At 49.0% G+C, this 11,056-nt stretch overlaps 2 protein-coding genes across 2 annotated transcripts; one reads left to right on the top strand and one right to left on the bottom strand.

Annotated features, from left to right (window-relative positions):
• Positions 1-7,948: 7,948 nt before the first annotated feature.
• On the top strand, positions 7,949-8,935 carry PV06_09707 (uncharacterized protein; the record flags this gene model as incomplete). The annotated part of the gene is made up of 1 exon (XM_016411171.1): positions 7,949-8,935. The coding sequence occupies one exon, from the start codon at positions 7,949-7,951 to the stop codon at positions 8,933-8,935; it is 987 nt and encodes a 328-aa protein (XP_016258978.1).
• Positions 8,936-9,357: 422 nt separating this feature from the next.
• PV06_09708 (uncharacterized protein) lies at positions 9,358-10,926 on the bottom strand (the record flags this gene model as incomplete). The annotated part of the gene is made up of 6 exons (XM_016411172.1): positions 9,358-9,408; positions 9,462-9,732; positions 9,792-10,111; positions 10,163-10,480; positions 10,608-10,698; positions 10,760-10,926. The coding sequence occupies 6 exons, from the start codon at positions 10,924-10,926 to the stop codon at positions 9,358-9,360; spliced, it is 1,218 nt and encodes a 405-aa protein (XP_016258979.1).
• Between the last annotated feature and the right edge of the window lie 130 nt (positions 10,927-11,056).

Consider the following 11,056-nt stretch of genomic DNA (forward strand, 5'->3'; position numbering starts at 1 on the left):
AAGAAAATTTGACGGCGAGATGGCGCATCGGGGGTAGGATCGAGCATGGTCTGCATGCAAACTTCTTTCTCCTGTGAAGCAGGCTGCTTCGTGGTCATCTTGGCGGGCAAGGTCAGGGCGGTATGTCAACGCTGACAAGAAATCGTGAGATGTTATTGCAGTCATTCCTTCTATACTGGATTCACACTATTATATTCATAGTACAAAGTAAACGTCCCAACTTTGCAACGTTTCATACGGAGACACGAGTGACAGTGATCTATTACCCAATATTTGCATAAGAGAATCATTTAGTTGAACTCATTCCACGCAGCAAGGTTCGCCTCAAACCAATCTCGTCGGACCCACAAGTGATGTGTTCACCGTTGACAACCAAGTCGAAGGGTTCGCGAGACACGATACTTCTATGAGTCCGCGCTGTGAAGTAATGGAAATAGATCGCAGTGAAGACAGTACTAGGTTAGTGAGACCATTGCTTCATACTTTAAAGTGAATGAGACGTTTTCTGCGCTGCCAGTGGGGAGAACCCATGGAGAGTCACCATGCTGTGACAGCACGAAATACTGAAATCCCTCACTGTGACTGTATTCAAAGGAAGGCTGCGTGTGGGACATTCATCGCACAACCAGTCATGCACAAACTCGGTGCGCATGGGACCCAATGTCTGCGGCTAGACGGAACCATCTGCTGTCTACGGATAGACGGAACCATGTGTGTTTGGGCACAAAACCCGGGTTCTCCACATTGCTAGATTACTCCCCTCCTCGCTCAGCGCGGCCTTCCAGATTCTACGCCTCATGTTGCACAATCTCCGTTTTTTCAAGCGACCCTTGGTGCTCTTTTCCGTAGTGTAAGATGTGGATTCTATCAACAGGAGCATCGACATGTGCAGTGAATTGATCACTGGGATCTCTGACAAAGAACACAACTTCAGGGAGGTTAGCTAAGATTGGTCGGAAACATGGATCTCTTAACATACTCAGAACTGCAGCCACACTAAAGCAGCCGCCACAAATCCAAACGTTCCGAAAAGCGATTGTGTAGGCGTCCAGCATGCCTCGAAGTCCGGCCTGCACGATTGCTGGTGTGACTCCTGGAAGCCTGGACAGAACTTCCTCGTTCTTGGTGGTGAGAGCGACAACAAATTCTTGTTGGCTAGCCTCTGGCAGTCCCAAGGGAAGAACAGCAGCGAGTATCTTTGGCACAAGATTGTCACGGACTGTCGAATTGAACAAGGCATTGAAAATAGCCAGACCGACAGAGCCGCCGAGAGCTCTAGTAGCAATGATCAAGCCAGTCCCGGTCGATATCAGTCGTGCGGGAATTGAAAGTTGAGCGGCAACAACGAGAGGATTCAGTGATAAGGCGAGTCCCATGCCAATAAAAATGTTATAGCCCCACAGGTTTGCAACAGGTGTTGAAGCTGTTGTTGTTGCCATGAGGACGAAGTAGACTATGAAGCATAAAAATGCGAGCACTGCAGGTGGTCGGACTTTCTTCGTCCGCGAGCAGTACAGTCCTGTAAGAATTGTGGTCACGATTGAGGCATAGTAGACAATACTGTAGATAAGTCCTGAGGTGAAAAGGTTCTGTCCATAGAGGAAGCTGCACTGGAAGCCAAAATAGTTGGCTACAGCAATGAAAGAGAGGGATTCAACAAAGACCCCTGCTTGCGCAATGGCGAAATTGCGAGACTGGTATAAGTCGTGGTCGAACAGGCCATGCTTTTTGTAAAACACCGTATAGCAGCCGAGAGCAATGGCGCTGGCAACACCGACAAGGAACGGCGCCAGAACGCGAGCACTGGTCCATGGGTAAGGATTGTTGGAATACCCTAGGCCGACGCAGAACGTCAATAGAGAGGTCATCACGAGGAGAATCGCAGGAATATCCAAGTCAGATAACTTTTCGGAAAGACTCAGCCTCTGCTCTTGCCGCATTTGTGGTCGATAGAAAGTGGCCACCAGTAAGGCGCCGATAAAATATATGCCTGCGAGCAGGTAGAAGTAGCCTCGCCATCCGGAAGGGTTCGTCTTGACCATGGCACCAGCAACATACAGACCGATAATGGCTCCGATACCCGCCGCAAGAATAACAGCTGTCTGCGCCCATGGTCGAAATTTGCGTGGAAGTACCTCGGATGGAACAGCGTGCAAGATCGATTGACACCCAGGCGAGGCGCCGGCGACCACTGAAGCGCCTAGTATCATGCCAATGGAATTTGAACGACTCATGATGATACAACCGACAACGCTGATGAGTGCCGTGATGACGACCAACCACTTCCGACCCCAGAAGTCAGCGATTTGCGAGATTGGAGGCCCGGCGACTGTAGGATATAAAGCGACAATGATTGTCAGCCACGCAGCCTTGTCGTGGCCGCCTATGTCAGAAGTGATAGTTTGTCCCAGAAAGCCTGCTCCGTTGATTTGGAGCATATGAGCCATGTAGACAAAGACGATGGCCTGAAGGTAACAAGGTGAGCTTCTTTATTCCCATTCTTCTCGCAATTACACAAACTTACAATCACGGTGAGGATAGAGCCAGCAGTAACCTTTTCATCCTCCCTGGAGTGGTCCACAGCAGGCTCAGAAATGCCGGTGGCTGCTCCCAACCTTTCGACCTGGGCTTGCTCAATCTCAATATTCTTAGACATGTTTATAGGCCGCGATTAGACCTCCGTACAGTGACCACTGCGATGTTGACTGACTCAATGCGAACTTCGCATTCAGTAGAACTTGCGAGGTGGATGGGCCATTTTATGTCCTTTTTCCGGCTCCGAAGCCCCGGTAGACACACCCCTGAGTCAGCCATTCTCGGGTAACAAGCGAAGAACTGATTTAACGTGGAGCAGAGCTTTGGACGCATGATACTGGACCTGGACCTCCAGTCTTGTCCCCGCCTTCCCCAGATCCGGGGGCTACCCTTCACTAGCGCCGGAGTTCGGAAAAATGAGACAAGCCGAAGTGAAGTGCACGATTGCACCAAATTCCAGAATGGCCATGCCGAATCAAGGGCGGTCTTTGTTTTCCAGACTCTCAGTGACAAATTGGAATAGAAAGAACACAAAAGCTTGTTGCACTTGACAAGCACCGAACACCGGCCGGCACTGTTGGCCTCCGGGCCAAATGCCGATGGAAGGAAATCTTGACGAGTGACTAATTGTGCGGGTCCTGCAGCAATCGTTTAGACAGATAAACTGACTTCTCTTGAGCAAAAGCGTCGCCGATTCCTTCAAATATAAGCAATAAGCCTAGATCACCGGCACTATTCACACCAGGACACACCTGCTGACACTGAACTGATTGTCCATGATGATTACGGACAGTGTTGTGAACGGCGCCACCAAGCCGACTTCCAAGCCGCACCCAAGTCCCACAACTTTTGCGCATGCTGTTCTCCGTACCACCATGGACCATTACGAGGAAATGAGTCAATGGTACATTGATCTACTGGGGGCAGAAGTTGTCCATAAGACCGCCAATATTACTTTCCTGCGTTACGATGAAGAACATCACCGCATCGCCATTTTTGCCAGTCCCCAGCATGTTCCAAAGACGAAGGGTGTCCTGAACGCAGAAGTCGATCATTTGGCCTTTACCTATGCCACTCTCACAGAGTTGGCACAAGTCTATACGTCGCTCAAGTCGAAGGCGTGGGAGCCGGTCTGGACTATCAACCATGGGCCTACAACAAGCATCTATTACCGCGATCCCGATGGCAATAAAGTCGAACTTCAGGTCGATAACTTTGATACTAAGGAAGGCGCCGACGCATTTATGAAAGGGCCATTATTCAGCATGAATCCAATCGGCACAGAAATTGATGCTGATGTATGGGCTGCGGAGATATTGGCCAAGGTTCGTCCAAGCGGCGAAGAAGGATTGAACGACGAGGAGGTCAAGAGAATCAAGAAGAGGCGAGAAATTGGCGAGCGCTATAGCTTGCCCGACAATACTGTCTAAATATGGTCTCCCTTGGCTCTCTGCAGAATCGCATTCTCTCGGAGCACGTAAAAAGAGCTTTACCACGGGGATGAGTGAGAACGTTCTGGTGAAAGATATGCAGGATAGGTAGATGTGGCTGTTGATGCAGCAGTAGAACAAGTAATGCAACAGCTAGAGCAAGAGACTTGCTCCCCAGACCTAACATAGATGCTCATTGACTTTATTCTTTCATAACTTTACTGATCTTTAGCTTGAAAGCGACTGGGACTTGCTTCTCTCTTGGCTTTTGTCCCCGTTCGAATCGATAACCACATCACAGGCAACTACGTCGCTGTTGGAAGAGTTTTGCATCTGCTTTTGCCCATCCTTTGACGACGCCTCGCATAATTTTGCCACTCAGAAGCCTCGGAATCGTTTCCTTGAACTGCACTCCACCTCTCAACTGCTTGTGTTTGGCCACCTTTTGAGCCACGTAACTCATGATACCCTCTTCTGTCAATCCTTGACGGTGAGCGTCGGGATGCGCCACAACTTATCCTCGAGGATACTCATTCCCATCAACCGACAGTCCCACTATGGCCGCATCCACAATTAACTCGTGTTGAAGCAGGACGGCTTCAAGCTCGGCGGGTGCTACCTGCAAGCCATTGACCTTGATCAGCTCTTTCTTCCGATCCACAATCCACCATAGGTCGTCCTTGGTAGTGACTATATCACCAGTCTTCAGCCATCCGCCCGAGGCATAAGTTTCTGTCGTTGCCGTTTCATTATTCCAATAGCCCAACATCATCTGAGGGCCACGTACCCAGAGCTCGCCGGGGCCCGTTTCAATCTCCTGGTCCCTGTCATCAACAATCATGGCTTCTGTATTTGGAAGTAGGTAGCCTATACTGTTATGAGTGTAGACCCTGTTGATCGGTAGCTTCGTACCGACGCAAGTAGTTTCCGTCATTCCCCAGCCGCGGGAGATGCAAAACCCAAATCGCTTAACCAGGTCGGACTGTAGTTCTAGTGATATCGGTGCTGCGCCTACCATGACATTTTTTAGACTGCTCAGGTCGAACTTGATAGTGTCGGGACTTTTACCAATCAAGGCCATTACGGGTGGCACTGTCTGGATCGTAGTGATCTTGAACCTCTGAATGTATTCCAGGAATGAAGTAAGATTGAATCTCTCCATGATGTACACTGGGATTCCGAGTCGGCAAGCGATATTGATAGTGTATAGCTGAGAGAAAGCATGATAAAGAGGCAGGGCAGCAAGCCATCTTTCATTGTTTCCAATTTCGGTTTCTGGCGCCGCATCGAACATCCCACAAAGGACTTGAGATGCATTTGACACGAGGTTGTAGTGGCTGGTACATACCCCCTTGGGTAAGCCTGTCGTTCCACTGGAGAAATTGATGGTCGCTATCTGCGTCTCAGCTCTATCACCAAGCTCGTCCCAATCCCAGGAAGCAGCGTCCTGATGCGAAGCAAGGAAAGTTGTCCAATCCCGAACACCATCTTGCGCAGCACAGACATGTGCTGAGAAAAGAAAAATCCTCGTCATTGACACTCCAGCTTTGATGGCAGCAGCCATTGCAGTTTTCAAGAGACTCGGATGGACCAGAATCATCGCGGCCTTGACGATTGTCATCTGATAAGCAAGTTCGTCAGCGTTGTAGGCTGGGTTGGCACCAGAGTAATATCTTTTGGAACCTGCGGCCCCGAGATATATCACCGGAACAAAGAGGTGGTTTGGCGTAAACACCATAATGGCGGCATTCTTTCTAATCCCCAAGTTGTCCAGCCCCAGAGCAAATCTCTTCACCCAGAGCAACATATCAGCCGGCGATAACTTGTTGCTGGGGAACTTGGCATCAACCCAGAGAGGTGTTGAGGAAGGAGCCTTCTCCTTCGGGAATAAGTATGATAGAATGTTACATTTCGGGATGTCGATATCGTCGTAAGGCGATTTGTAAATCATTTCTCTGACGTCTCGACCCAGGAGTAGTAATTACGAGCCTTCTGGTGTGACTATCGTGAAACAGTAGAGCGGCCTTGGCGGTTAAAACTTTCACTCGAAGATTGATAACTGTGAGAATCATAGCCTTCATGACGAGGTTCTGATACCTGTAACGAGGAAGTTCATGATTTACCGAGGCCCCTCTGGATTGGCTCCACTTCACGCAGACTCTGGAGCAAATCCCATAGCAACCCACAATGGGTTGCATCCTGCTACAGCCGCTCGGTGTCTTTTAGGAGCCCGAAAACAAAAAGGAGAGGTTTCGGGCTCGGTGCGTACTCTTGGTCCCGTGTTGGACTATTCATTGTTCTGAATAACTCAGCCCCACTTGCTTGGAGCCATTGACATTACTCGAGAGCACCGAGGTCGTCAACGATACCTATTCCGAGCGGATCCCCCTACATCTATATCCGACTGAGGCAGGCCCAGACTTGTATCCGCCCGAGGGCATTGCCGCTACAGACCTACACTGAATGGCTACCCCTACCTGTCGAGTCCTGACTGACCTCACCAAAAGCACTCCGTCGGAAGTCCCAAACTTCGCCGATATCGAAAGTGCCGAGGGCCTCGCAAAGTTGTACTTTAGATCTGATCTAGCCAATGTAGCAGAGCATAGTGTTTACTAGCACAGCAGATTAACGCGAAATCAATACTTAGCTTTAAGAACTCAGTCAGATGAAAATCACACTCATCTAGTAACATGGAGTTTAAGAGCAAGATTATTGTCGTCACTGGTGCAGCTCGCGGTATAGGGCGAGCTGCAGCCATAGAATACGCTCGTCAAGGCCCGCGTGTTGTATTAGCAGACATCAATATGGCAGAACAACAAGCAACGGTATCTCAGCTTCGAGCCAGTGGCTACGACGCCCATGCATATAAGGTCGACATTGCTCTGGACGAAGAAGTTCATCGATTCGCAGCTTGGGTTATAAAAAATCTTGGTGCACCAGACCCAATACATAACAATGCAGTTATGCTCAGATCGGGGGGAATACTTGACATTGACATTGATGATGCTCAGGAACAGATGAACGTCAATGTCTTCGGCTATCTCCGGGTTGTAAGAGCGTTCTTACCAGCGATGCTTGAACGTGGTGACGGTCATATCGCAGTGACCGCATCTCCCAACGGCATCAACCCTCAACCATTGGTATCAGCAAATCTGGCGGCGTATTGTTTATGCAAAGCTGCGGACGTGTCCCTTGCACAATGTCTGGCTGTCAGCCTCAAGCCACGTGGGCTTTCTGTATCGCTACTGTTGCCCGATATCTCATACACAGAATCCATCAAAGAACTTTCTGGGAAAGCGACCGCTGAATTTCATCAGGGACTGGCTCAAGTCATGATCGCCCATGGCACTTCCCCAGAGACAAATGCTAAAATATTAATTGAAGGACTGAAAGAGGGGAAGTTTTTCGTGAATGCCCATCCCGGCTACGAAGATGCATTGAAAGACTGGGTATCCAATGATCTAAATCCTTTAGTCGACTGGGTTGAGATCTAAACCACTGATCTCACTCACCATCGCCAGCAAGTTGGACACCACAAGTAACGCAGTTCTATTTTAATTCTATTATCTTATGCAAAGAATGTTGATACTGAAAGACGGTTAAGATATAGGTTCATGGAGGACTCGCGTTCAAAACTTTAGTGCACATCTAATCCGCTTTGCTCAATTCATCCCACCCTCTGCTTATAAGCCTATGGCCTAGATTCCGCGTCTCTTCCCCCCTCACCTGTGATGATGTCGCATAACAAATGTGGTATTTCAGGTCGGAACTCGGCCTTATCTAAAAACCCCGACGACTATGGATTATGCGGGTTAGGATATCCCGAAGCTTGGTCAGCCCTCAAAAAGTCATAATTGTTCAACACATACTGATTTGCCGTCCTCTCTTCTTGAGAGGTCTCGCAGTCAGCCACGCTCGTTGACACGGCTGCAGTGTTGTTGAGTTTGAGTAGTCATCTAAACAGCCTATCGGTCTCCATCAGAATGGAATTTCTCCCCCCTCTTGGCCGAGATGTCATGGCAGCCGTGGCCCCCACCTTCAAGGTCTTTGGAGATCTTTTGCGACAACCTGAGCGCTTGGCCCTCCTCCAAGCTACGAGGAGGGAAGAGCATCGCTATGGCGATCATCCACGACAGATACTTGATCTGTACCGTCCATCAAAAGACCTGAGTCGGGTCACCCAAGGCGAAAATGCTAGAGAGAGTCAAATTCTCGTCTTTATCTATGGCGGTGGTTTTGCGAGGGGCGACAGGATTGAGCCTGCAATCGACGGCGAAGTGGTATATAAAGGGTTGGGACATTTCATGGCAGAGCAATTAGGCTACGACACCGTCATCATGGACTATCGCCTTTTACAGCACGGTGCGACTTTCAATAGTGGCGGGGAAGACCTTGATTTGGTGGTGACTTGGATCGAGAATACTCTATGCCAAAAGAATGATGCAGAGTCCAAAAGCCCTACGGGGCGTGATATGGTCATCATGGGCAACTCGGCCGGCGGTGTGCACTTGACTTCGTGGCTTTTCGACGATGCATTCGCGAGCACAAGACAGAGACTAATGAAAAGCTCATCGAATTTGCGCTTGAAATCGGCAGTCATTCTGAGTTCCACCATGCTGTTGGATCCCCATGTTCCAGCAATGCGGCCTAGCTTGCTAGGATATTATGGAAGTGAGGAGGATATCGTCGGGAAATCGCCCCTCAACTTGATGCGCAGGGCCACAACGTCGAACGCTGGTGAGAAGTTATGGCCGCATATCCTGCTCATCACGACAGAATTTGATCCGGAGTTTGTTAGTGAAACTAGCAAGACTTTTCTCATGGAGTGGATCAGTAAGGGTGGTAAAGGCGACTACTGGGAGCTTATAGGACATAATCATCTCAGCCCACCGCTCGCGTTGGGCACAGGGAACGAAAAGGCTGAGGCTTGGGGGTTCGAGCTTGGCCAACGATTAGCCCAAATAAAGTAATCAAAGATAAATGTAAGGCTGAGGCGAAGAAGAGAGCGACGTTGAATTACACTGCGCCTCGAGAGCAAAACATCAAGCTCAACAATTAATGACCTTGCTCACACAGTCATAAGAGACGATTACGTTGTAAGCACATGGCAGACAGTAAGTGACTCATGCTGAGGACAGTGTAGATATTCTGTTCGGTCCCCATCGCTTTGATTGACAAGAATCTGCGAAAATCTGCAGTCTTCACTCAGAACCATAAGTACTAGCACTTCTGTTAAGCTATTCATGTTCACTAAGACGCTGTTTCAAGGTACACCAACGGCTACAAATGGCTTCCTGGTCATTTGTCATCCTTAAACTTTTTGATATTTGAGGATGTAAGCACTGTACAGAAGTTCAGTCCTTCCTTCGTCAGCCCTTGCCATGATGGCACTTCAACTCAAGTCGTAGAATCTAGTCAAGTCCGCAGTGAGCGCATCTTGCATCTAGAAAACAGTTAGCCTGGATCTCATCTGAGATAAAGTCGGTTTGAGGCTACATGAAAGAGGTTAGCGGCCTCAGCTGGCTCTTTCGAGGCGAAGCTAATGTATTGCAGAATCGGATCTTTCTCTAGAGCCGTCGACCCATCTTGAATCACACGTTTCAAGTTACTTGACGACATTGGGTCGATGAGATTGTGGTATATTTCGCGCCTCTTCTCGTCATAAATGTCGAGAATCTTGAGGCCAGCCCTACCTCCATGAATGCCTTGTAGGCAGTCTACAAGGCTTCCAACGTCAGCGATCCCTCCAGTCAGGCCGAGGCCGCCCCTATTAATATTCAGATTAGGAATCTTTTATGTATGAGGGTCAAGAACAGGCGAACTTACATTGGGTTGCATAGATGAGCCGCGTCGCCAGCAAGCAGTACTCTGCCCACTCGCATCCTTTCTACGCATCTTTGATGCATTACGAAAGGACTCCATCTCGACAATTCGTATTCCCCTGGTTTTGGGTTGCCGGGAAGGATGGTCTCAAATTTCGCAGCCAGCCTTCGCCGCAGTTCGGCTTCATTCATTCCAGCCGGCTCACCATAAGCAACTCGCCACAGGCCCTTTTTATCTAGTCTGCAGGCCAAGGCCCAATGGTCAGGATGAATAATCCACTGCACGTCTGACCATCCATGCTTTTCGAAGCCATCGTACCGGATCTAGCTTGTTTGTTAGTACTGCGCAGAGTTTATGGGCATAGATGAACAAACATTCGTTGCTACGAGCTGAATATCCCACGTATGGCCAGGAAAGGAATCATTGAAGAGTGCTTTTCTGACCGAACTTCGAGCACCATCACAACCAACGGCAAAGTCGGCATGGAACGATTTCATATCACCATTGGATTCGGCTTGAATAGTCACCTTCGACTCATCTTGATTCAAGCTGATGAATTTATGGCCCCAGTGAATGTTCACATTGTTTAGGACCTTCGCCTCGTCATTCAGTATCCCAGCTAGAAGGTGGACAGGTAGGATGACGGTTCGATCAGTGGCGCTAGGGTCGTTCGGTCCTTCTATGCCAGTGATCTGTCCAACACATTTAATTAGTGTTGAACTTGATAGAATAGGTTGAAAATATGGCTTCAGCTTCACTGGAATGCTAAAAACATAACATGTCCGGACGATCACCAAGATGGGTGATAGAGCAACTCACATAGCTCCCTCCAAGCTGTCTCCAGCACATTCCATTGGCTTGCATCCCAGCCGCGAGAACTTTGTCGATAACACCGGCACGTCTGAGGACGCTGGAGTTCAAGTCTCAGAACAATACATTCACTTTTAACCAGCAGCAAATAGTAAACAAACCTGACTGCTGGAGGTCCATAAGCAGCTCCTCTCGGGCGCGCATCGATCTCCAATGCGGCCTCCAGGACATCGACCTCGACTCCGCACCTCCCGAGCATCAAAGCAGTTAACAAGCCCACAGGACCCGCGCCAACGATTACAACTCTCGTCAATGCTTTTCTCGCCATTGTTGTTACTGTGTCAGAGCGCGATCTGTAGATTCAAGAAGGAATTGTTAGCAAGTAAAAGCTCAAAACATTAGCTGCATATGTAGGCAACTGAATCAGTCCCTGACGCTGCCTAGCTATTGCTCCGCAG

Source organism: Exophiala oligosperma, assembly GCF_000835515.1.
Source record: "Exophiala oligosperma strain CBS 72588 unplaced genomic scaffold supercont1.10, whole genome shotgun sequence".
NCBI lineage: Eukaryota > Fungi > Ascomycota > Eurotiomycetes > Chaetothyriales > Herpotrichiellaceae > Exophiala > Exophiala oligosperma.